Source organism: Camelus dromedarius, chromosome 16, assembly GCF_036321535.1.
Source record: "Camelus dromedarius isolate mCamDro1 chromosome 16, mCamDro1.pat, whole genome shotgun sequence".
Taxonomy (NCBI): Eukaryota; Metazoa; Chordata; class Mammalia; order Artiodactyla; family Camelidae; genus Camelus; species Camelus dromedarius.
In genome coordinates, this window is record NC_087451.1 from 32,217,422 (window position 1) to 32,244,271 (window position 26,850).

The 26,850-nt window shown below is 42.5% G+C and overlaps 2 protein-coding genes and 2 pseudogenes across 2 annotated transcripts in view; 2 read left to right on the forward strand and 2 right to left on the reverse strand.

The window, feature by feature from the left end:
- NUP85 (nucleoporin 85) overlaps positions 1-26,850 on the reverse strand; it is a 29,971-nt gene extending 3,121 nt beyond the window's left edge. The window contains exons 1-14 of the mRNA XM_010998383.3: positions 26,702-26,850; positions 22,417-22,510; positions 16,013-16,175; positions 12,983-13,053; positions 12,263-12,306; positions 11,169-11,238; positions 9,848-9,969; positions 6,837-6,971; positions 6,609-6,731; positions 6,259-6,390; positions 5,906-6,012; positions 898-981; positions 670-735; positions 311-462 (exon numbers count right to left, since the gene is read on the reverse strand). Of these exons, the coding sequence (XP_010996685.1) occupies positions 311-462; positions 670-735; positions 898-981; positions 5,906-6,012; positions 6,259-6,390; positions 6,609-6,731; positions 6,837-6,971; positions 9,848-9,969; positions 11,169-11,238; positions 12,263-12,306; positions 12,983-13,053; positions 16,013-16,175; positions 22,417-22,510; positions 26,702-26,734 (1,396 nt within the window). The 5' untranslated portion in view covers positions 26,735-26,850. The remainder of the gene's footprint in view (positions 1-310; positions 463-669; positions 736-897; positions 982-5,905; positions 6,013-6,258; positions 6,391-6,608; positions 6,732-6,836; positions 6,972-9,847; positions 9,970-11,168; positions 11,239-12,262; positions 12,307-12,982; positions 13,054-16,012; positions 16,176-22,416; positions 22,511-26,701) is intronic.
- On the forward strand, positions 1,038-2,215 carry LOC116157862 (DNA-directed RNA polymerases I, II, and III subunit RPABC4-like; annotated as a pseudogene).
- Positions 20,355-21,867, forward strand: LOC105104635 (small ribosomal subunit protein uS15-like; annotated as a pseudogene).
- LOC105104634 (small ribosomal subunit protein uS2-like) lies at positions 20,648-21,681 on the reverse strand. The gene has a single exon (XM_031469058.2). It carries the CDS (start codon positions 21,593-21,595, stop codon positions 20,708-20,710), a length of 888 nt encoding a protein of 295 aa, XP_031324918.1. The 5' UTR covers positions 21,596-21,681; the 3' UTR covers positions 20,648-20,707.

Sequence of the window (26,850 nt, forward strand, 5' to 3'; positions counted from 1 at the left end):
CTGACCCGCCCCTGGTCCAGCTTCCCCAACCAAGCCAGCCTTACCAAGCAACAGCAACCCACTTAGAACAGGTAAACTCACGGCTGCCCCAGCCCTGCCCTCTGGCGAAAGCATGAGAAATGGGTCAGGACCTCATAAAAGGCAATGTGCTCAACTGCTTCTAAGTCTCAGTGGATCCCTAGCTCTCTGTCCCTCCCCAGTAACTCCCCTGTGTTTTGGTTTACCTCCTGGCATCCACTGCCCGGATTCTCCCCAGTCTGGCCCTCGTGGCGTGAGCACAGACAGTGTGCTGGGAGGAGAGCCAGCTCACCTTGTTCAGTCATCTGCCGCTGCTCACAAACCCGCAGCACCTTAAGGGCTTTCTGCTCTGTGCTCAGAGGGATCCGCTCAATATGCAGCTCCAAGGAAACTCGGCCCAGCTCAGGGCAGTAATCAAAGTAATCCACTCCCAGCTGCCAGAGGCTGCACAGGTCCGAGGAAGACAGACATGAGGGCCTGCCAAGCCCAGGTGCTGCCCTGGGGCTTGGGAATTGGCACCCAAGATGGCTCCTCCCCCAACCCTTGTAGCCTTCAGGGAACCAGATGGGAGAGAACACAGTCCAATCTCCACCGGCAGCCACAGGCTGAAGAGCACCCTGCTGCCTCCCCACACTCTTAGGGCCTTCCTACCTGTGATGAGCGAACAGTCCTGAGGCATATTCCAGCAGGAGGAACTCTCTCATGTTGGATCCAAAGCTGGAATAAAACGTAGCATGAGACCAAGACTCCTGGCCTGCTCTACTCAGGGCCCCCTTCAGCAGCCCGATCTCCATTCTAGGCATTTGGTTCACTCTGCCCTCCCGGGCCTGGGTGGTGGCGAGAAGAGGGTTGGCATGGCCATGGCCATGGCATACTTACTAGAGGTTGTGCGACTGGAGCAGTTTGCAGTGATCCAGCAGGTCCGTCAGATGGGCCACGAACCACCAGTTGCTTAGGGCGATGCTTAGGTTCAGAAACAAAGGCAAGAAGCAAAATCAGGGTGAGAGGCCACGGCCCACATGAGTGAAGCATAAGCAGGAACCACACGTTCTTTGCTTAAAAAGGGTGGGAGGGACAGCGACAAGCTGGACTCTGTTTGGAAGCACAGAATGAGAAGTTTCTCTGTGCTAGATGAGGACTAACAACAGACACCAAGAAGGACATTCAGCCCTCAAAGCAGCCCATGATACATCTCTATAGGGATGTCACACAGAAAATGAAATAAAATCCACGGATCCAATTAGACATAGAGAATGTGGATACAGAATAATGTATAAGAAAACTAAAAGGCTGGTGGTTTTTGATGCTTGATGAAACATGAAATTCAAAGGAGTATCTTTGCACTTGGATTTGCTGTTAATGTTTCTCATTGCTGCAGTTTTGATGAGCATACTTTACGAATACAACTATATACCTATGATGTCACTTTAAAAACAACCTTGTGTTATTAATACTTTATAAAGACATTATTTTTATTCAATTACATGATTTAAAATTTGATTGTATTATATATGTAATCTGACACACAGTGAAGGTTAAAAGTCCTTCCCCAAACCACACTTTTAATAAAAACATAGAATCATCTGTGGCCCTTGTTAAAAATGAAGTTTTCTAGGGCCCTCTAAAGGTCTGATTGTAAGTAAGTTCCTAGAAACCACTGCTTTACAGCACCAACTATTCACTAACTCCCCAGCATCACTTTGCATAGAGTATACCAATGTCCTTACTGTCAGTGTGCATACATCACTTTGAGTTGTTTCATAGGCCTTTCTGTATTTGTATATACGGCTTGACTATTTTTTACATCTTGAGAGAGGGAAAAGAAACTTTAATGGTTGTTTTCTCTAAGACAAAAATCAAGTGGAGGGAGCAGACTGTTAACAGCAGGTATACTTTCCTAGGTGAAATCATTCATTAAGGTAAAAACTGCTTTCAAGACATAAAAAGAACAGGGATTGGCTTACAGTGACTTACTGGATAAACGTTTACAACTTCTGCCTTGGTCTTAGGGATATGGACATTATGATACTCCGTCTGCTCCAAAATTCCACCATTAAGGAATGTCATGTTGGCCTCCCTAAAATTCATTCCTATTATTAGATATACTCCAACTCTATTACAAGTTATGCACGTGGATCTGACATTCAAAAAACTATGCCAATTTTTTTAAAAAACTTGTAAAAAAAATTTTTTTAAATGTGACATTAAACAAATAAAAAACCAAAAAACACTTGTATTTCTACTACCATCCCTGGATACTAAGTTCTAAAAATTCATTACATGCTATACAAAAGTGCAGTGCTCAAACGTTTAAAGACTTATTCCTTGGTCCAGGGTTGTCTTTAGCCATGACCTTCACAATTTCGTAATTCTGCTGCATTCCTTCTTGACTTTGTCCTTTTTAGACAAAAAAATCCAAATAAATATGATACCTCTTTATGACAGGCCTCTAAACAAACCCTGATTCACTGGATAATACTGTTGCTCTTAACTGTTCTAATTTCATCATAGGTCCTTTGTATATCAATTAACTAAATACTGTTATTTCACTAAGTAGGTAGCAATTTAATGGAAAAAGTATTACAACTGAACTTGAGACTGCCCTTTGAGTCACTTGTCTCTGTTTCCCTTTCATCTATAAGATGGAAGTAATTTTACCATTTGCCTGCCTGGACTGTTTTAAGAAAAAAGTGAGAAAATAGAAACTTGTCCCCTACTAAACTGCTCACCAGTAACTGTTGACATGCTAAAAAGCACAGCCATGTCCCAAGGGAAAGCACTGAAATTGGTTCAAATCCAGTCCAGCTGCTCAGCGACTGGCCAGTTCATTTCTTTTAACTTCAGCTTCATTGTCAAAGTGGAGGAATTATAACGGTCAGTACAGTGCTTTGAGACTCTGAAGCTATCTTCAGAGACTAAAGTTATGAAAAATTTTAAAATAGATGAAATCAGAAATGACCAGTCTTAAGAATATCATATAAAGGGAGAAAGTGTAAACTGAGAAGACGATGTAAAAAGTTGCCTCCTCAAATATAAAAACACACCCGCCCCCACTCCTCCTAGAATAAGGAGTACATAGAAGAGTAGTCGAGAGGGCTGTATGAGCAGAGGGGAAGGATGAGAAGGAACCTGCCAAAGGAAGACCAGGGGAAGGAGGATTCCTGACATAGAGGAAATAGCCAGTGTCGAGGCTCAGGGGTGGAAAGCGTAAGCTTCTATTCTTCCCACTTCACAGTGAAGCCCCTATGACTCAAACTTCAAGGTAGGCAGAGGCCAGCTCACTTAAGGTCTTGTGATGAGAAGCCCCTGGGACACAAGCAGGAGAATGGCATGGTTTAAGTCTTACAAGATTATGCGGGCTGTTCTGTGAGAATGGACAACACAGACAGGTGACAGTGGGAAGCCAGTTGGGGGCCACCTGGAATAGTTCAGGCCAAGGGTAATGGTGGCTGGGCCAGGGTGGTAGCTGTGGAGGGAGTGGGAGGCAGCTGGCTGTACGATATTTTCAAGTGGAGCTAACAGGACTGATAGATCTACTGTTAGCACCACTCCTGTCACTATTACCACTTTCCACACAGATGACTATTACTAGCCTTAGGTCTGGTCTCCCAGCTACCAGCCTTGCTGTCCTCACTCTTCAGATCACCCTTTCTCAAATACAAATTCCATGGCACTGTCCTGCTGAAAATCCTCAATGGCTCCCCACTTTCATAGTCAAAACTACTGGGAAGAGTATATATGGTCCCTGATAATCTGATTTCTTTCTTATCTTTGTCACCAGTTCAGCCCACCTCTTGTTTAGTCTTTCTGCGGAGATACTTGCAGTCCCTAAGCAGGTAACAGGCCATTTTTCTTTCATGCCTGTGCCTTCTCCCAGGCTTTCTCTCTGCCTTTTCTGGTGTTCTTCACTGAACTTTTCAGAACTCAGCTTTTTTTTTTTTTTTTTAACTGTTTAGGATATTTATTTATTTATTTTTAACATTTTTTATTGATTTATAATCATTTTACAATGTGTCAAATTCCAGTGTTCAGCACAATTTTTCAGTCATTCATGGACATATACACACTCATTGTCACATTTTTTTCTCTGTGAGTTATCATAACATTTTGTGTATATTTCCCTGTGCTATACAGTGTAATCTTGTTTATCTATTCTACAATTTTGAAATCCCAGTCTATCCCTTCCCATCCTCCACCCCCCTGGTAACCACAAGTCTGTATTCTCTGTCTGTGAGTCTATTTCTGTCCTGTATTTACGCTTTGTTTTTGTTTGTTTGTTTTTGTTTTTTAGATTCCACATATGAGCGATCTCATATGGTATTTTTCTTTCTCTTTCTGGCTTACTTCACTTAGAATGATTCTCCAGGAGCATCCATGTTGCTGCAAATGGCATTATGTTGTCGGTTTTTATGGCTGAGTAGTATTCCATTGTATAAATATACCACCATCTTCTTTATCCAGTCACCTGTTGATGGACATTTAGGCTGTTTCCATGTTTTGGCTATTGTAAATAGTGCTGCTATGAACATTGGGGTGCAGCAGAACTCAGCTTAAGTGTCACCTCCTTAAGAAGTTTTCCCTGACTTTCCAATCAGATATGGTGTCTTCTCTAGAGAAGTCCCAAAACATCTTGTCTAGGCTGTAAATTTCATACAAGAAAAATCACTGTAATCTCAAAGCCTGATACAGCGTGGAGCATATAACAGATGTGTAATAACCATCGAATAAGTTGAGCCGGGTGGAGTGGGCTGGGTGGGGGAAATGACACCCCAGCTTCCCAGATCAGCTGCTGTTACCTAGACTTCTAGCTGATGGTTACAGCAAAACAGCCAGCAAGGTGGCTACAGAGGACCCCAGAGCTAAGGGAGCCACACCGCACTCCAGTCCCCGTCGGGTGTCTTCCCAAAGGGATACACCAGCCTCCAAGGCTGCAGGGTAGCAACCACTGAGGCGGAGAACTAATGACACAGACAGAGTGCTGAACAAGGCCCCCAGGGTCTCCCTGAGAGGCTGCACGAGGATATAGGACTATGAAAAGAATATCGACACAAAACCCCATTTTTCTTTCTCCAAATCTAACACCATTTTGATGCTCTGGGTTTCTTTTGGCTGAAACAGAAGAGCAGGTAGCAGCAGGGAACCCTTCCCACTGCCCAGATCTACTAAAAAAGATCCAGTCAAAGTCAGTGAATTTCATACTTGAGCAAGGCTACCTGCTGCAGTTCCCAACTTTCTCTTCTCGGAGTCTTTGGTACAATACCCACTTTTCCAGGATGCACAAGAGGGAAGGGTATATTCTTTCTAACTTACTATTCATGAATATTTCCGGAAAGCTTTACTTTGGATTCATTATGTTTCACACTCCCTTTCTTGCCTTGCTGAAGGCTCAGTGCAGTGAGGAGACACCCTTCTGCAGAGAGGAATGATGTAGAATCCCTGCCCTAAACAGACGCAGCCAGGAGCCAGATGGTGTGATAACCTTTGGGTTACTAGAGAGTGAGAATGTCCCTTAAGGTGGTTGCCTGTCCATCAGGTTCCAAGAAACAGGCTAGCTGGCTGTTCATGGGTTTTACATATCGAAGTAATTTCTTGCAACATTATTTTAAGTAATACATCTCTGAAATGGCTACCGTTATAAATACAGTAGCCCTCAGGCCTCAGGAAGGTCCCCAAGCTCATCCAGAAAGAAGCCATTATCTACCTACATGGGGCGGTGGAGGGGCTGTGGAGGGGAGCAACTCTGTGTGAAGAAGGCTAAGACACCAGCAAGAAAGAACAGGACATTCTAGAAAAAAGACAGTGGTGAAGGTGGTACAACATTGTGAATGTACGTAATGCACTGAACACCTAAAAATGGTTAGAACAGTGGTGATGCAGCGAGTCCTACCTGCACTCCTTGATCACTTGGTGGATGTCAAACTCAAAGGCCGCCATCAAGATGTTGTCCAGGGGTTCTGGGCTGCTCTCACCTCCCAGAAACAGGTCAAGGCTGGACTGTGGAAAAGTAGAGACCCATTCAATCCCCGGATGGAAGCAGAGAGTCAAGGGGACAGACAGGGCTGCTGTGTAGGGAACCCTGGAGACGGATGATGGAGTCCTTCAAAGAGGGCCAAAGGAAAGACCCTTCCTGTTCTCCAAGGAGGTTCAACTCAAGGAGGCCACATGCTGAAAATGACCCAGCAGGGAGCAGAGCCCCCAGAATCCTTCTCCCAGCCCCAACCCCGAAGAGCTCAGACTCACCTGGGCATAAAAGTACAGATCCATGGGTTTTACTGTGGGATGAGAATACAGGAGCCGGGTCACTAGGAAATGATACCAGTTACTCAGAAGCTTCTTCTGCTCCAAGAGGGCAGCTTCGTCTCCCAGCATGATCTGAGGAGAGAGACACTTTCCCTCAGCTCTGAGGACACCTTCTTAACAATGCTCCCGATCTCTACCAGAGCCCCTGATTGGAAAGCTCTCTCCTTCCTGACAGAGCCCATAAACAGCCCTGTCCAAGGAGGACCGAATTCCTGCCATTGCTGCGGTGGCTGCCACAGCCCCTGGGAGAAACCAACTCGGACCTTGGCCTGGACTTGCTTCCCACTGACCTTGCAGAGAGACTCAAGGTGAGGACTGGAGGCAAATGTGCCATCTTGGAGGTGCCGCTCACATTCCTCATGCCAGTGCTGCCACTTCAGCTCCAGCTCTGTGAGTGTCTGCGTATTACCAGGCTGTGAGAAGAGACGCAGTGAGATGCCATCACCACACAAACCCCTTATGCTCACTGAATGAACCCATCTCCCACGACTCAGAAGAGCAAGGCTGCTCCCACATACACTGAGAACGGGCATTGTCCTCATCAGGTCCCCCAGGATTCGGCACATGCCTGCAGAGGTGGGGCTGGCGTCAGCTTCCCTGGAGAGCATCTGTCGAGCCTCATCCAGCCGGCCCTGCAGCACCAAGACAGTCACCTGGAAGGACACCCAAGGGCGTAAGCATTTACAGGAAGGTAGGAAGCCATTCCCCTCAACTCATACTCTGGCTTCCCAGCCTCAGGGAACCATGATGGTGCCTTCCCTCCAGAGGTAAACTAACTTATCCAGTCTCATGGTTTTAACCCATACCATACTTTTCAAACTGCATATTGTAATCCATTACAGGTTATGACCAACTTTTAAAAAATAAATGAAATAGAAAACACAAACTATGAGAGTGCCTCAAGTAAACTATAGGTTCATAAGTCAGTTCAAAAAAATACACACACTGAATATAAATAGTCAATCCTTTTTATTCATAGATTTCATATCTGTGAATATGCCTACCTGCTGAAATTTATTTGTAACCACAAAGTCAATATCCAAGGTGCTTTCACCATCACTGCGGACGTGTGCAGAGGGGCAAAACATCCGAGCCACCGGATGTGCACACTCCCAGGTGAGGTGAACAAGGCAGTGCTGCACCTTCTCGTATCAGCTCTCACACTAAACGACTGTCTTTTTGCGATCTATTTAGTGCCACATTTTTTGCATTTTTGTGCTTTTTATTGGGCCCCCAAGTATAGTGCTGAAGTGCTGCCCAGTGTTCCTAAGTGCGAAGAAAACTATGATGTGCAATACAGAGAACATACATGTTAGATAAGCTTTATTCAGGCACGCGCTACAGTGCTGTTGGCCATGAGTTCAATGTTAATGAATCAACAATATATTTAAACAGAAACATACATAAAACAAGATTATAAACTGATCAGCTGACAAAAATGTTGTGGCCAGAGGCTCAAAGGGATCCTGTAATTGCCCTACCAGGAGCCATGGTTCATGACTGAGAACTCAGGGTTCCAGGCAACTCTGTAGACTGTAACCATCATGAATAATGAGAATCAACATTATAAAATGCATGTATGTAAAATACACACAGTAAGATTTCTTACTATTAGTCATGCTCAAAAAGGCCAAGGATATATATGCTGTCAAGTCCTCAATTTCTCTCTCTAGCCTTGACTTCCTTCTCTGAATTCTGACGTGTATATGTCCTACTGCCCAGTCAATGGCTCCACCTGGATCTCAAAGGCATTTTGTTTAACATGCCTACAAGGAAACACCCGGTCGCCTCCAACTCACCACCCACATTCTTCTCTTTCCTACACATCTGATCCATTAGCAAGTCCTAGCAACTGTATCTCTAAATGGCATCCAGAATCAAATCACTTCTCATCACCTCCTCTGCTCAGCTCCTACCTTGTCCACGTCACCACTACCTTTGCCTGGTTTAGCATCGTAGCCTCCAGACTGGTCTCCACTCTGCCTTTGCTGTGTTCTCAGCAGTGCAGCCAGAAAAGCCACTGAAAATCTAAGTCACATCACAGTGCTCCTTGCTCAACTCTCCAGCGTCCCCTTCGCCACATCTGACTCAGGGGTAAACAGGAGCTCTAACTGTGAACATCAACTAGTTTATACACATTTACATCCTTTAATTAATTTAATCCTAATAGCCTCAAGGGGTGGGTGTTGTTATTATCCCCACGGTACAGATGAGGAAACTAAAGGCTGGTAAGTGACTCATTTAAGATCTCACAGCTGGTGAGGCAGAGCTGGGATGCTAACCTGGGCAGTTTGGCACCACTGACCCTGTTCTAACCATTCTGCTGCCCTGCCTCTCTAAAAGCTAAAGCCTTCACGGCAGCCCCAGGGGCCCTCTAATCTGGTCCTGTATCTCCCTGCCCTTATCTCTCGAACCCTCCATCTTGCTCACACTGCTCGTGACTCACTGGCCTCCTTGCCGTTCCTCGTTTCACTGACTCTAGGACAGCACCTGCAAGTCTCAATGTCTGCACAGCTCCCTCCTCACCTCCTTCAGGTCTCTACTCACACCTCACCTGATGAGTGAAGCCTTCCTTGATTCCCCCACTCCAACATTCCCAATTCTCCTCCCTTGCTTTATTTCTCTCCAAGGCACTTCAGTATTTAACATGCTATATATTTTGTTTCTGTATTTATTTCCTATCTCTCTACCCAGGATGTAAGCTCCATAAAGTCAGGAATCTTTGCACACTTAGGTCATGGCTGTTTTTCCACTGCCTTGCAAACAACAGTACTCAATACTCAGTGAATGAATCAGGGACTCAAAATCTGGGCCCAGTAATTTCTGAGTGAAGGCTCTCCTCTTACCTGCACAGACCTCCTAGCCCAGAAGAAACCTCAAAGGCCACAACTCCTTACCTGAATTCCAGATTTTATTTGTTTAAACAACTTTCCATTATTCAAGTCAACCAACAGCCTCCTCCCTGCTCCCTCCCAACTGGGTTACAGGTCAGTCAAGGTGAATGGAAAAGTATTGCTCTCACAGGCATAGCATATCTATACACACACGCTAACTTCCAAATGGATAATCCAAAATGACTTTGGGATCATCACCCTCGTTGTCTGTAATAGCTTTACTGAGCTACAATTTATAAACTACACACATTCACCTATTCAAGTGTATCATTCAGTGAATTTTAGTAAGTTTAGAGTTGTGCATCACCACCATGATCCAGCTTTAGAACATTTCTATCACCTCAAAACCACCCCTCAGACTCATGTACATCAATCCCCGACTCCAGCACGCATCAATCACTTTTGTATTTCCCTTCTCACTGGAAAGTCTACAAAGCATTACTTTTCTTACATCATAACTAGTTCTAAACTCTCCTACGGAGCAGGGAAGAAAAGATCTAAGCACGTGTCCATCATCACAGACTCAGAGCCAAGTTCACACAGGCTCAGCAGGCAACCCTCAGGCCTGCCGGTGAGCGTGGGGAAAACAGTAGGAAGTGCAAGACAGCAAGGCCCAGTCTGCAGGAGATTCTTACCAAGTTCCAGAAGCTCTCATGTTTGCTTGGATTCTCACTGCCCAGAACATCTGCTGACAAACTGTCCACCTCACACACGTGCAGCCGGACCCAGTCAAGGAGGTGAAGGAGAAGAGGGCCAGCTGGAAGCAAAAACTCTTGTCACATACCAAAGTCATAGCTTCACCTGCAGTAAATTCCCAAAGTACAGAGTTAGCCCATCTGCCCTACGTTCTATGGAGGAAGTGGTGTATCCCTCTTAAGCAAGCACAGCCACGTGCAGTTCTGAATAAAGGGCTGAGCTGGCAAGTGGACTTCCATGGACTACTTCCTCTGTGCCAGGCAGCTCCACCGTTCACTGAGTCCTGGAAAGGGCTGAACATGACACCTAGATCTCACCCCCCACCCCAATTCTTCACAAGTATGCAATACTCAGTTGCTATGTATGTAATGGCCATATGGAGACTGGTACTGACTAGGCACCAGGTACACAAGATAATAAAAAAACATAGTAAGAGCCCTCCAAATCCACTGGAGGCAGCAGGCAGACAAACTACTAATTCTAATTTCAAGCTGCTCAGTGAGCAGGAGTATGACTAAAAAGCTATGCCTGCACAAGACTATTAATACTCATCTGTGGATATCAGTAAACATAAACCATTAAAACATTGCAAAAAAAAAAAAAGCCTGCAGAACCTCCACAGAGAACCCATTCAAGCCAGGATGCTCTAATGACCACAATTTAATTCAAGATCTAGGGAATAATTTGGAGTGGACTGAACTTGGAAGGCTGCACTTGCCCCAAGCACTAGAGAAAGAATTTTCCAAGTGAATTTACCTCTTACTTCCTAATTCCTACTCACACCCCTAAAAGCTTTTTTCCTGTCTTTAATGTTTTAACAACATATTTTAAATGTATTAAATCACACTTCTGGAGGCTAGAAGTCTGCGACTAAGATGTTGGCAGGGTTGGTTCCTTCGGAGGCTAAGGAAGAACTTGCACCATGCCTCGCCCACCCCCTAGCTTCTCATCAAATTTTCTTAAGCTTGACTAGTCCATGATACAAACATTGACTATCCCTTTCACACACTAGTTTAGTATCTGTTGTCTTGGTATTTTGGGGGGTCACCCACCTAACACTAGGTTTTCAGACAGCATTCCGATTCTTTTTGCAGTATCTGACACGACAGCAGGTTTCTATGGGTATCATGTAATGCTTTCTGATGGTTACGTTCATGAGAAACAATGAAAAGAGCATTCTAGGCAACAAAACACTCATCACAACACGGGAGAGGGCAGGGGGACACCTCTGATGTGGTGACAGGATGATTCTGTGCTCACCTGGGGCTACTTCAATAAAAAGAATCTCACAAAGGTTCCAAATGAGTTCCATTGCTGACAAAATGGAGACCTACAGAAGAAACAGGCAAAGTTTTGACTGAAAACATTCCTGAGATTTTTTTCTTAGAGCAAAGGAACAAAGTAAGGCTTGAAACACATGATGATCACTCATTAACAACGTTTACTGACTATTCCCATGGCAGGATTTCCCACAGGGCAGCCAGTGAGAGCATTTTAGGGAGTGGGACATAGACTAAAATTTATTTTAATGGTTGTGGTTTTAGTTTAATAGAATGCATTTGAATAATATAACTAGCTCATCACCTGATATGGTTTAGGAAGACGCTCAGAGTGAAAAAGGAGAGACGATTTTTAGAAAAATATTTAGTAAATACTCTTAAGAAATACATAGATACAGCAAAAATGGTGAAGTCGGTATTCAAGGGACTGATGTTTAGGAAATAGTCTATTAAAAGGCAAGCCCAATATAAGACCTAAAAATAAATCAGGTCTGAACCCTACCCTTAGCAATATGCAGTCTCCCCCTCCCCAACCATCCTTCTGTGCACAATCACAAAATACCTTATTCACAAGGGAAAATAAATGCTTTGATGACTTCAGAGATAGTGCACCAGTCCCTATTCACTACCGAGTTTGAACAATATCAAAATTCTACCAAAGAAATAGAATCCTTTAAGCCATCTTCCAGTGCTGACTAAAGTATAATAACCTACAGCTCAGCTAAAAATGCTGGGTTGATGAGTTGAGTACAGTTTATGAGACTAACCAGTGGTTCCAAAATCTCAGCTCACTATCAGGTGACACAGTGTGGTTAGGATTTGTATTTCCCATAAGAACTAAAAACTCATGCAAGTATTTATCAAAAGCACATCCTTGTGTTCCAATGTGCTAGGCCTTGAAAGGGGGCACCAGGAAGTTCAAGGTGGTTCTTACCACCCCAAAGAGCTGCCTGTCTACCTGGAAAGTAGAGACTTCTGCAAAAATAGGGACTGCAGAGCCACCCCAGGTGGGTACTGAGGACGCAGGACATAATGGTGCCAGTACAACAAAGGTGGCCCCCTCCCCCACCTTACCTGGCTGCTGAACTGGCGGCCACTGGCTGGATCTTTAGCAGCAACTAACAAAACAAAACATTTTAAGTGAGCAGTGGAAATTTAATCTCAGTGTTAGAGTTTCATATTTAATTTCTGTGGCTCATGTCTTCAATGACTGCCAATTTTCACTATAGATTTTTTTTTAAATGCTTCACATCTCTTTGTTGTAGATCAGTGTTTCTCAAACCAAGGCCCTCAAGTCAACACAGCAAATATAGAGACTACCATGTTATACAGACTCTACCCAGCATCCAGGAGTCACATGGCTCTCATGGTTATGGTGACTTTAAATCACCAAGGTCAAAGAACTGGGAAGGCAATTGTCAAAGATCCTTAACTAGGCCCATTAGCCTCAAATCTGTCAATTCAGTTTTGCTGGGGTTTTTTTTTTTTGCCAGGGGTGAGGGGTGGCACGCACTGATGGTGGTTGATTTGTTTATTTATTAAGTGGCGGTGCTAGGGATTGAACTCAGGACCTCGTGGATGCTAAGCACGTGCTTTACTCCTGAGCTATACCCTCCCCCTTGTCATCTCAGTATGTTCTAATCTGAAAAACTCAAGACAATTGCCAAAAAAATTAAGGATTATTTAAGGTGGGAAAGTAAGAGTTTCGAACTGGAATGTCGATCAGTTTTACCCTGTAGTATTTATAGCCAGATAAGTACTTCAGTTACTGTCACATACACACAAAATCCTTACTTGCAACCTGGTGCATTTCCTCCATACATGCTCTTATGACTGATCGGTAGTTTTTACTCACTCGAACCAATCTACAAAAAATGAAATGACACACAAGATGAACTTGGAACAGCTTGCGGTGACAGAAAGTAAGGAACATCTTTTGATTGTATAAAGTATCCAAAAAAAGATGAGTTTGCTCAAAGACAGGAGCCAACTTGAAGGAGCTCCTAATGGCCGAAGCTGGAACAACCTAAGCAACAAAATAAATAAAACACAATATAACCCGTGGAATAAAATTAATATCTGTGTGTCCACACTGTTTTTAATAGTTGGAAATGAGATCCACTGATGAACACTAAAATTAATGGTTGAAATTTGAGAAAAAATGGGATTTGCATAGTCTCAAAGTTTCTCCTCCAAATACTTACTTGTTACAAAGGGAAAGATGGTAACTTTGTAGTGAAGAAACCTAGTAGAAACCACATTAACCAAGGGATCAAGGTCAACATCACCAACAAAACATCAACATCATGAACCTCATGACATGATGTACTGAGGACATATCACACCACTTCCGTGGTGTTCTTGCTAAAAATGCATAACCTGTGTCCAATCATGAGAAAACACCAGACAAACCCAAATTGAGGGACAGTCTCCAAAATAATTGGTCAAAATTTTTCAAAAGTGTCAAGGTCATGAAAGAGACTAGGGAGAGAAAAATAAATGCAACTTCATTTAGTTGCAAAAGAGAAAAAGGACATATTAGTGGAAAAATTGGTGAAAATGAAATAAGGTCTTTGGTTAATCATACTACGTCAGTGTTTAAGTTTCCTGGTTTAAGTAACAGTACTGTGGTTATGTACGACATTAACATTAGAGAAGCTGGCTAAGGGATGCACAGAAACCTATTATTTTTGTGCCTTTTCTGTAACTTTTAAATTAGTTCAAAATACAGTTCTTAAAAACAAAACAAACAAGAAAGCAATGGCTGTTAGTTACCAAGATGCAGATCCTTAGCAAGAAAAAAAATTAGTTCTAGATGAAGAGACCTAAAGGCCACCTACTGCTCCATTTAAAAACGAACAGTAAATACATTCTGCACCTGGCCTACAAGGGCGCCAGCAGGAGGTGAAGCAACCTGCAGGTGTTCTCACCCAGTCCCCACTACTCCATACCCCCTTTAACCAGCCAGATTCAGGGCCAGACAAGTAACTCACCCTGCCAAAAAACAAGGTGATACGCTGGCCCCCATGCACAAAACAGAAGCTACTACTCCACCATTAGTAGGTCATTCACATATTCATTAACTTGTTCATTCAGCAAGCGTTTTAGAGCACCTACTGTATAGATGCAGGAGGAGACCCGGGAACAGAGGGCCCAAATAAATGACAGCGTCCCCACCTTCAGGGAGTTACAGGGCTTTTGACATACTTTTTTCCTAGAATCTGAGTTACCAATATTCTGTACCAGAGCATCTTTACACTAGTGATCTCTCTCTCCTCTCCCTCTGCCTCTATCTATCTATCTATCTGTCTATCTATCTCACACACACACGCTAACCAGGGTATTCTCCAAAATGATCCATTTGTAAAATGCTTATCAAGGAAGTAAACTACCGTGACAAAATAAGAAATAGCAAACTGGTGTTCATCCCCAGTCCCTGACACAGGGCTCCTAAAACCTTTGTAAATTCCTAAGCGATAAGAGCACTAGCACATCTTTTGTTCCAGCTCTGGGTGGGCTCCTAGATGAGGGCTGGTCAGCAGAGCCAAGCCATAATTAGAAGCCTGAAATTTTCAGCCTCGCCCTTGACTTCTCTAGAGAGGAGAGGGGGCTGGAACAGAGATAATAACTGATCATGCCTATGTGAGGAAGAGTCTACTAGTATGGGGTTTGGAGAGCTTCCAGGTGGGTGAACACATCCACGTACCAGGATAGGGACAAACCCCAGCTCCACAGGGACAAAAGCTCCTGCACTTGGACCCTCTAGACCATGCCCCATGTACATCTTCATCTGGCTCTTCATCTGTGTCCTTCCTCACATCCTTCAACAAACTGGTAAATGTGCTTCCCTGAGTTCTGGGAGCCACTCTAGCAAATTAATCGAAACTGAGGTGGTCATGGGAAACTTTGATTTGTAGCCAAGTTGGGAAGAAGTTGTGGGTAACCTGGGACCCACTATTTGTGACTGGCATCTGATGTGGGGGGCAGTTTCATGGGACTCAGCCCTTAACCTGTAAAATCTGATGCTATCTCCAGGTAGGCAGTGTCAGAATTGAGTTCAATTTCTACAACACCCAGCTGGTGTCAGAGAATTGATTGGTGGGGGAAAACCCTCATACATCTGGTGTCAGCAGTGTTCTGAGTGTGGCAGTAGTGTGAGAGTAAAGGAGAAACAAAGGAGAAGGAAAAAAATGTTGTTGTTGTTTTTTCAATACAAATACCAATACTGCCCATTCCCTAACCATATATGGATGGACACAAGAAAAACCTAACACAGGGGTTCTCAAACTCTGTGCTTAAGACTCACCTAGGGATTTTAGGATCCACTCCCAGAAATTTAGGGGATCTGAAGTGGGGCCCAGAAATCTGCTATGAACAAGTACCTGACATTGATGCAGCTGATTCATGACCACACTTGGTACAATTCTAGTCTATAAACAGTACACATTTTCTGGTCTCTTCCCCAAAAAATGCCTTGAGAATAATTCTTTAACAACAGAACACCCAACAGTGGGACCTCATTCAATGACTCTCAGGTGCTTATTTGGCCTAAATTTTCTTCTTTAGAGGGTAAATGAAGCAGGAATAGAAACAAAGAAAGCTTATTAAGCAGCCAGGAAGTCAATTAACAGCCATTTGCACATTCTCTGGGAGACACTTCAGTCCCTGACCACTCACACGGCCCAATACAGAGGCCAGAGTAGAACCAGGGGGTCTCTTACTTGTCCAGGAGATCCATCCACCATGCAAAAGGACAAAGATGCACTTCATTTGGTTTTTGACAATTTAGTTGTGGGTTTCAGCACCTATCAGTAGCCTACTTACTGAGCTTTTCTGGATTTTCCAGTCAATTCTTCTTCAATTCTCTGGAGGCCCACAAAGATTCCATGGGATTCATTGAAGAGTTTTCTCAGGATTTGAGAGTAAACATCTACATCCTTCCTGACGATATAGATTAAGGGGCAACCTGGCACCACCTCTGATTTTTCTGAAACAAAAAAATTTAACATCACCATCATCCTTATAAAAGAACCACTCTACAATTTTTAATTGAGTATCTAACTACAAAAGCTTCAGCTTCTTTGCTACTGATACCATTTATTAAAAATTATGAGTTATTTATCCAAACATGATTTTTTTTTCTTTTAATAGACTATTTTTTTAGAGCAGTTTCAGGTTTACAGCAGAATTGAGCAGAAAATAGAGTTCCCACATAGCCCTCCCCACCTACACATATATACTCCCCTACCCTCAACATCCCTCATCAGTGTGGCATATTTGGTACAATCAATGAACCAACATGGACACATTATTATCAACCAAAGTCCATAGTTTACATTAGGGTTCACTCTTGATGTTGTACATTTTCTGGGCTTTGACAAATGCATAATGACATGTAGCCACCAATATAGTATCATATAGAATAATTTCATTGCCCTAAAAAATCCCTTGTGTTCCATCTATTCATCTCTCCCCTCCCTCCCTCTCCCCAAACCCCTGGAAATCACGATCTTATTGTTTCTGTAGCTGTGCTCTTTCCAGAAATGTCATTTGGTTGGAATCGTACAGTTTGAAGCCTTTTCAGACTGGCTTCTTTCATTTAGTATTATGTCTTTTAAGTTTCTTCCATGTCTTTCATGGCTTGATAGCTCTTTTTTTTTTTGCTGCACGTATTTTTTAATGTACAGATATGTACTGTTCATTGTTTCTAAGAACATTTAGAGCTTTAGCTTTTTAAACTTACATAGTTATCAAAGGAATAAAGCCAACCACAAAATAAAAATTAATTCAAAAATATACATACACCTTGCTATTAACAGCAACATTATTTATAATTGCCAAGACATGGACGCATCCCAAGTGCAAATCAACAGTTGAACAGATAATGAAGATGCAGCATACATATATGGAATGGAATACAACTCACCCATAAGAAGGATATTTTGCCATTTGTGGCCCTTCATTCACTTTTTTTTTCCCTTCAAAAACCATAATTTTATAATCGGCATAAACATTTCCATTACATCAAAAGCAACAAAATACTTAGAAATAAACTTAATCAAGGAGGTTACCTATACTCTGAGAAAGCCGAAATGACACACAGAAATGGAAAGACATCTCATGCTCTTGGATTGGAAGAATCAACACTATCAAAATGGCCACACTACCCAAAGCAATCCACAGATTCACTGCAACCCCCATCAAAATATTCACAACATTCCTCACAGAACTACAACAAACAATTCCAAAATTTATAAGGAACCACAAAAGACCCCAAACAGCCAAAGCAATTTTTTGTAGGTCTTTTTTTTCCCCCTCTTTCTTCTTTTTGTTCTCTTTTCTTATGGTTTGATGACTAGAGAAGGCCCTTTAACATTTGTTGTAAAGCTGGTTTGGTGGTGCTGAAATCTTTTCGCTTTTGTTTACCTGTGAAGCTTTTGATTTCTCCCTCAAATCTGAAAGAGAGCCTTGCTGGGTAGAGTATTCTTGGTTGTAAGTTTCCCCCTTTCATCACTTTAAATATATCGTACCACTCCCTTCTGGCCTGCAGAGTTTCTGCTGAAAAATCAGCTGATAGCCTTATGGGAGCTCCCTTGTATGTTATTTGTTGCTTTTCTCTCGCTAATTTTAATATTTTCTCCTTATCCTTAATTTTTGTCAATTTGATGACTATGTGCCTTGGTATGTTCCTCTTTCGGTTGATCCTGTGTGGTACTCTCTATGCTTCCAGGACTTGGGTGATTGTTTCCCAAGTTGGGGAAGTTTTCAGTGATTATCTCTCCAAAAATTCTCAGGTCCTTTCTCTCTCTCTTCTCTTTCTGGGATCCCTATAATGCAAATATTAGAGTGCTTCATGTTGTCCCAGAGTTCTCTTAAACTATCCTCATTCCTTTTTATTCTTTTTTCTGTTCTGAAGTAGTGATTTCCACTAATCTGTCTTCTAGCTCACTGATCCATTCTTGTCTCATTTAGTCTATTCTTGATTCCTTCTAGTGAGTTATTCATTTCAGTGATTTTGTTCAACTCTGTTTGGGTATTCTTTATATTTTCCAACTCTTTGCTAAAAAACTTCACTCCGTGCATCTACTCTCCTCTTGATTTCTCTGAACATATTCACCATCATTACTTTAAACTCCTTCTCAGATAAATTGCTTATCTCCTCATCACTTATTTCTTGTGCCTTGGCCTGTGAGATATTCCTTTGCTGCCTTGTATCTGTCTTTCTTTCTATGTGTTTGTGGATTCCTTCCACAGGCTTTGGGATTGTTGTTTTCTTATTTCTAGTATCTGCCCCTGGTGGATGAGGATGGACTAGAGGCTTATGCAGGGTTCCTGGCAGGAGGAGCCGGGGCCTGCCCACTGCTGGGTGAAGCTTGGTCCTGGAACTCTCATGGGTAGGGCCGTGTCTAGAGGACTTTGCGGCTCAGGAAGTCTGCTGTTGGGTGGGGCTGTGTTCCCACCCATTATGTTTGGCCTGAGGCTTCCCTACAGGCTGTTGCGTGGGGCTAGGTCTTGGTGCTAATGATCCAATCAAGATGTCAGCCTCCAGAAAGCTCATGTAGATTAACACTCCCAGAATGTCCACCACCAGCTTTTATGTCCCCTGAGTGAGCCACAGCTGTCCCCTACATCCCTAGAAGACCCTCCAAGTCTAGAAGGCAGGGCTGGCCCAGGTTCCTATGAAATCACTGCCTCTGCCTTTGGACCTGGTGCACGCGAGATTCCGTGTACACTTCCCAAGTGAATGGAGTCTCTGTTTCCACCAGTCCCCTGGGGCACCTGGCACCAAGCCCCGCTGGCCTTCAAAACCAGATGTCCTGGGGTCTCCTTCTCTTCCCAAGGCCGGAACCCGAGCTGGGGAGCCTGACGTGGGGCTTAGAGCTCTCACTCCTGTGGGAGGGCCTATGAGATTTAACAAATCTTCAGCTTGTGGGTTGCCCACCCAAGGGGTATGGGGCCCAACTGTATCGTGAGCATGCCCCTCCTACCCCTCCTGCTGTGGTTCCCTCTTACAATTTCCAGTTGCAGAAGATCTTTTTTGCTAGGTTCCAGTCTTTTCTCGATGGTTGTTTAGCATTCAGTTGTGGCTTCGTTCTATCCAAACATGAATTTTTAAGCACAAATGTTAATTGTTAGAGTTTACTCAACTCAGCAGCATATTTTGGAACTACCATTCACCTCCATCAACTGAAATATACTGGAAAAAAGAGTAAACTCACTTAATATTAGCCTATGTAAAACTCAATAAATAAGATGAACCTATAGCTGAAGTTTTATATAATCTCAAAGGAAATATTATTTTTATATTACTTTGTACTGACATTACCCCTAAAACAAAGAATCGAGAACTGACTACAAACAATTTTGCAACAGCGATAAAAAGGCTCCATAATGATAAATTATAAACCACCAAACCTGTGGAAACTTCTCATATAACAGCTTCTCAAATAAGTTGTGAAAATGTTCAATGGCTTGTCTTGAATGTGATTTCAACAGATAAAAACAAACAAAAAAGAAAACCTTGAGTTTCCAACAATCGAGGACAAACTAGAAATGTCAATAAGCTTTCCCAGTAAGTAGGGAAAGAGGCCATCCAGACATAGTCACAGAAGTTTCTCTTCTGAGCAATTGCCCCTTTGGCAGATTTTACAGTTCTGCCAAGCTTGAGATCTTCAATACCGACATATCCCATGAATATTAACGACCATGAGGGACAATTATTAAATATAAAATTAAGAAAAACTACATTGCTTAGAAATTACATGAACTAGGAGGGGGTATAGCTCAAGTGGTAGAGTCCATGCTTAGCATGCATGAGGTCCTAGGTTCAATCCCCAGTACTTCCTCTAAAATAAATAACCTAATTACCTCTCCTATCCAAAACAACAACAAAAAACAAACAAAAAAAAATTACATGAACTGTACAGCATGTAATTTGCCAAAATTATAAGATTTTCATTAGCTCAATCTGCTCCTTATAAAATGAGAAAAACTTCAACAACAACAAAAAAGTGGAAAACCTCCACATTTGGATAGCAAATGCGTCAAAGATTTGCAAGAAAATCTCTTCACACACATTTCCCAAGATTTTTCTCTTGAAAAGAAGGCGGCAAAACCAAGTAACAAGATTTCAGGGATTTTTTTCTGCTGCCTGACCACCGCCATCATGGGTCACATGCACACTCCCAGGAAAGGCCTGTCCCAGTCTGCTCTGCCGTACTGTCACAGCGTCCCCATCTGACTCAAGCTGATGTCTGATGATGTGAAGGAGCAGATCTACAAACTGGCTAAGATGGCCTGACTCCTTTACAAATTGGTGTAATCCTGAGAGATTCACATGGCGTTGCACAAGTATGTTTTGTGAGAGGCAATAAAGTCTTGAGGATTAAGTCCAAACGACTTGCTCCTGAGGATCTCTATCATTTATTTTTTTACTAATTTTTTTAAATGGACACAATTTTTAGAAACTTTATTTTCCGTCAACCTATTTCCATTTTAAGAGTTTGTGGAAAGAACAGCTTACAACCACTCCGTGGTTGTTGCAACCCATTTGGTGGCCTGAGCAGTGGGAGCTGCAGACCAGTCTTCAGTGGCGGGCTGAGCACTCCAGTCTTCAGTAGGGAACTGCTGAATAGGCACAGAGGGCACCTGCACGCCTTCAGACCAGTCCACCACCTCAGGCTGAGTAGCAGTGAACTCGGGAGCGGGAGCCGTCCATTCACCCTGAAATTCGTCCTTGGTCACGGCCTTTTCAGCTGCAGCCTGCTCTTCCTTTTCAATCTCTTCAGGATCTCTGTAGAAGTAGAGATCAGGCATGACCTCCCACGGGTGTTCCCGGGAGATGGTGCCATGCATGCACAAAACCTCCCAGGCAAGCATCCACAACATCAGACCCCCTGAGTGAGCTCCCTTGTTGTTGCACGGGATGGCAATGTCCACGCAGCGCAGAGGGGAGTCCGTGTTACACAGGGCGATGGTAGGCAGGTTAACGTAAGATGCCTCAGGGAGAGGCTGGTGGTCAGCCCTGGGATCAGTAACCACCAGAAGTCTCGGCTCCCGGAAAGCTGCCTGGATCTGGTTAGTGAAGGTTCCAGGCGTGAAGCGGCCAGCAATAGGCGTGGCTCCAGTGGCAGCAGCAAACTTCAGCACAGCTCGCTGGCCAGTATTCCTGGAGGCTACGACACTGACATCAGCTGGGTTTTCAATGGCAACAATGGCCCAAGCTGCCAACAGAAGCTTCTCCCAGGTTCTTTTCAGATTTATGATGTAGATGCCATCACTTTTCCTTTTGTAGATGTATTGCTCCATTTGGAAGTCAAGGTTGGTGCCACCTAAGCGAGTTCCTGCTGCAAGGAATTTGAGGACATCCTCCTCCTTCATTTGCAGGACATCAAGGGCTCCGGACATTGTGAAAGTTTCCCTTTAAGTTACGATGGGAATCCAGAACAATGCTGTATGGACCCCTCTCCGGGTAGCACAGAAAAGCTCTATCATTTAATTAAGAAAGCCGTTGCTGTTCAAAAACATCTTTAGAGGGACAGAAAGGATAAAGATGCTAAATTCTGCCTGATTCTGATCAAGAGTCATATTCAGTGGTTGGCTCGATACTGTAAGACCAAACAAGTCCTCCCCACAATTGGAAATACGAGTCATCTACAGCCTCTGCCCTGGTTGCATAAATCTATGTATTCAAGCAATAAAATCACTGCTTAACTAGAAAAAAAAATTTCAGTTTTATCTTGCTGCAAGAGGGAATCCCTATGCATGTCCAATACCTGATGGAGCTTAGAGAACAAAGCCAAGAACAAGTCATTTCACTCTCCAGCTCATTTGTCCTATATATTAATAGCCTACAGAATTCAATCAAGTTCACAATGATAACACAAAAGTAAGGACTGTGACATTTGCAAAGTTTCACAATGAGGGGACTGCTGCAAAGGGAATTTACTCACTCTGGACAAGAAGGGGGAAAAAGCCTGAAATTTTTAAACATGAAGAAAACCTTTCTTCAACACTAGGAAGACCATTGTTAATTTTTTTTCCTGGACTCAACATCTGCCAGGTCTCATAAATCAATGAAAATCTTAAACAACTAAAAAGTCTCAAAAATGAAAATGGTACAAAATAAGTTCAACAGTTTCATATATCAGCTAGTCAAATCTGAGAGAATAAAGAAAAACCAAATGCGTCAAGATGGATAATCTAAAAGAAAAAAAAAAAAAAACTACCTTTTTTGTTGAAGGAGGTTTCACACACCAGCATCTCCCCAGGGCCCCAGTCAAAACACATTTGCTTCTTCTGGGAATTCATTCCTGGAATCAACTAGTAAAAATAATAAGGCACAGAAACAGTTATTCTTACTAAAAGTTTTGCCTTCACCTGACTTGAAAATATAATCCTAGAAATCAGTGGTCATGAAAGTTATTAAGTGCTAATCTAGGAACACAGCTGAGTGTGGCTGAGATCAGCCCAGTCTCTTAGACTCTAAATGAACAAATGAGTTATGCTAGGCACCTCAACACAGCCTGCCACTTCTCAAGTGTTGATTAAAAAAAAAAAAGCTATACTTTGATTATTATATTGTAATTAATGTTCTGTAGTTCAGAAAAAGGGAAGTTAAAAAAATTTAAAAGGAGAGGGGAGGATATATCTCAGTGGTAGAGCACGTGCTTAACATGCATGAGGTCCTGAGTTCAATCCCCAGTACATCCATTAAAAAAAAACAAACATAATTACCTACCCACCTAAACTAAAAAAAAAAATTTTTAAAGAATTGAACTGTTTATTCCTCACTAAAAAGATAGAGTCCTTGAATCCCATGGCTTCTGTATCACATCTTTGATGATGACTCAATTTTTCTCTCCAACTCAGACCAATCTGAGTCTCAGCTTCATACATCCAACTGCCTAATCCACACCTTTATAAGTTATCTAATCTCTAGAGCTCTATCCATAACATCAAGAGCCAAAGAGAACTTTTTAAAAACTGAAATATAGTTGATTTACAATGTTGTATTAGTTTCTAGTGTACAGCATAGTGATTCAGTGATACATATTTATTCTTTTTCATAATAGGTTATTACAAGCTACTCAATATAGTTCTCTGTACTATACAGTTGGACCCTGTTGCTTATCTACTTTATATACAGTAGTTTTTATCTACTAATACCAAACTCCTAATTTAGCCTCCCCCTTCCCTTTGGTAACCATAAATTTATTTTCTATGTCTGTGGGTTTGTTTCTGTTTTGTAAATAAGTTTATTTGTGTCACTTTTTTTTTTTAAGATTCCACATATAAGTGATATATCTGTCTTTCTCTGTCTGACTTACTTCACTTAGTATGATAATCTCTAGGTCTATCCATGTTGCTGCAAATGGCATTATTTCATTACTTTTATGGCTGAGTAGTATTCTGTTGTGTATATCAACTACAACTTGTTTATCCAATCACCTGTCAGGGGACATTTAGGTTGCTTCCCCCAAAAAATACTCCTGATGCTCATTCCCAAACCTCATTCTACTCCCCCAGCGGGACAAAGCATTCCCCAACTATTAAGAGTAATCCTTGATTCTCTTTTCCTCATCACCTGTGTCCAATCTATCAGTAAACCCTGTTCCACCCTTAAATAAGCCTGAATCCAACCACTTACCACTTCTACTAGCCTAATACAAGCCATTGTCAACTCTCATCTGGACCACTGCTTTTCTTACATGGTTATTACCTTAAATAGATAAAAGCTCACAAGGGCAGAGGACTCTAGCATTCTCATTTACTGCCTAGAAGAGACTCTAGCACAAAGTTGGCACTCCATAAATATTGTTGGCAGACAATGAATTTGGCTGGCAATAGTCTGATCTCGAGACAAATGCATCCAGTTCTTAGGAGGGGCTAATACAGTCATTCAACAGCTAAGCAATGTTAATTAAGCCTTTTTCTGTGCTGGGCTCTAGAACACAACAATAAGTAATACGTTCTCTGCCCTCCAGAAGCTAGCAGTTTACTGAGGAAGACCAGTATGCAAGCAGGCAGTAAGTTAGAAAAATGGTAAGGCGGAGGTACCCACAAAAGATCTATTTTACAGACTCTTAGTGGATAAGTAGGGCAGGCAAGCGGGGAGCATTATATGCACAGTGATGCTGAAGCAAATGGGTATCCATCTGCAAAAAATGAACCTCATACCACAGACAAAAACTCACTAAAAATTAGTCACAGACACAAACGTAGAGCAATCTATAAAACTTGAAAAGCACAGTAGAAAATCTTTCTGACCTTAAAGTAAGCAAAAATGGATGTGACACAAAAAGCACAAACTGTGGAAGAAAATTTTATATATTGAACTTGATCAAAATTAAAAACTTTTGCTCTTCATAAGATGCTGTTAAGAAAATGAAAAGGCAAGCCGCAGACTGGGAGAAAATGTCTGCAAAATATATATTTGATATCCAGAATACATAAAGAACTCTTATAATTCATTAATTAAAAAAAAAACCCAGTAACAAAATGGGCAAAAGATTTGACACTTTATCAAAGATATACAAATGGTCTAGATAAGCACATTAAAAGATGCTCAATATCTTTCATTATTAGGGGAATACAAATCAAAATGATGAGCTACCACTATATACCCACTAAAATGGCAATGTTGCTAAAATTATAAAGACTGATCATATAACGACCTGATGAGGATATGGAACTGGAACTCTCATACGTTGCTGGCGCAAAAAAAAAAAAAAAAGGTATAACCACTTCGGAGAACTGACAGTTTATTTTAGCTAAATATGCCTCTGTCTTATAATCCAACAATTCCACTTCTAGGTATTTATGCAGAAACAAACAAACAAACAAAAAAGGCAACATGAACTGCATCTTACATTTCTTAAGAGTCCTTGAACTAAAAGGATAAGACCACTGATCTAGAAAAACTACAAGATTATTCTAACTCCCTATTTTGAATCTATACTTAACACATCCCTGAATCTGCTAATTACTAACTGCACATCGATAAGAGGAAGCAGCTGCATGAAAAGCAGACACAACTGCTATAAAAGGTGACTTAATGGTGTTCAGGATTATTCATCAGCCTCTTGCGAGTGTGTTTAGAGTAAGCCCAAACAACAGATTAACACTCAAATATAGACATGACTGAGCCTGAACTTGCAGAGTTGAGGTTCAGATTCTAGACTGTGGAGTTCTGCCAAGATAATGCCCCTCTGAGAGGCTACCGGTTTCCTACCTGGTCTCCCCAACATCAATGTAAAGCTGGATTATCACAAGTCAATCATCACTACTCAGAATAAATATAAGCTTAGATCATTTTCATTCCATTTGTAAACACATGGCTCATTATCACAGTCCAATATCATAGTAGTGGCTCTCCGGGGTTGCACAGGGTACTGGGAATGCTCCCCCATCCAAAGATTCTAACATAGGTGAAGGAAGGAAAAGCAAGGTAATATGTTTGAAAAAGTTCCAGTGATTCTGATAGTCTAATTTTTCTTCCTGCAAAACACTGACACAGTCCTTAAAAACATTTAATATTTAAGGTACTTTACACAGCATTAAAAGTTAACACATTAAAGCATATAGCAGTAAGCTTTATAGAGTTTAACAACCCAAATAAACTGCTATTTAATACAGGGATGTCTCCTTTTATCCAGTTAGCTTTGGAATGACTTCTGTTTTCAATTTTTGGTTTTGTCAGATACTGGTTTGCAATCTGATGGCTTTAGCTGAAAACTGTAGGCATCTTAACTTTCTAAGAAACAAAAAACACAAGGCCAGGCTACCTGCAGGTTAGTGGGGCTTAGAGGTTACCAAGAGCTAACAGGTGCAGAGCAAGCCTTAAGGACAGACAGAAATATCTAACCTCGTCAAGAATGTCAGGAAAGGCTTTCCTGTCAAAGAGCTAATGGAGCTGCATGTGAAAAATGAGCAGGAGATAAATCTACGTGAGAAGAAAAGAGCATTCCAGACAGGGGGAACGGTAGGTATCTTGTACCTAAAAGCCATAAATCACAGATCGTCCACACCTGACATGCTCTTTTCAGAGTTCAAACTGAATCGAAAGCAAACAGATCAATAAAACCAGGAATAGACTACAGAGAGAATAAATACGTTTAGTAAACCTTAGGCCAGCTCAAGCAGCTGGCTTTAAGCTCAAGGCGCTGCGAAGTGAAGCTTAGTTCGGCTGGAAGGAAAAATGCCCCAGTTTCTCTGCTTGGTCCGAGCCCGCTCATTCAAGCATGAATCCAACAGAAAAAGAGAAGTAGGAAGGTAAGGAAGACATGGCACAAAAAGGGATGGAGTGGGCCTCCGAGGCCAGGTATTTTGAGCATACAAAGGGGCAGAAACCCAGCGACCACTGCGACCCAAACACGGGTACCCAGTTTATGTGACTTCCGGGCGATGGCAACTGAACCGAGTGAGGGGAGGGGACAAGCACCTCGCAGTTGGCAAGGAAGCCTTCAGTGACGAAACGGACCCAATCCTCGGACCTCTAAGACAATGACTTACAGTGACTGTCGGCTCGCCGTCAAGCTCCTCCATAGCGCCGCACCTCAGCCGCCTGGACCCCTCAGCACCGCCACGGCTCTCACTCAGGACTCCCGCTCAGAGGCAGCTGCGAGAGAGGACCTTAAATTGGCTGCCGTCCGAGCGCCTCC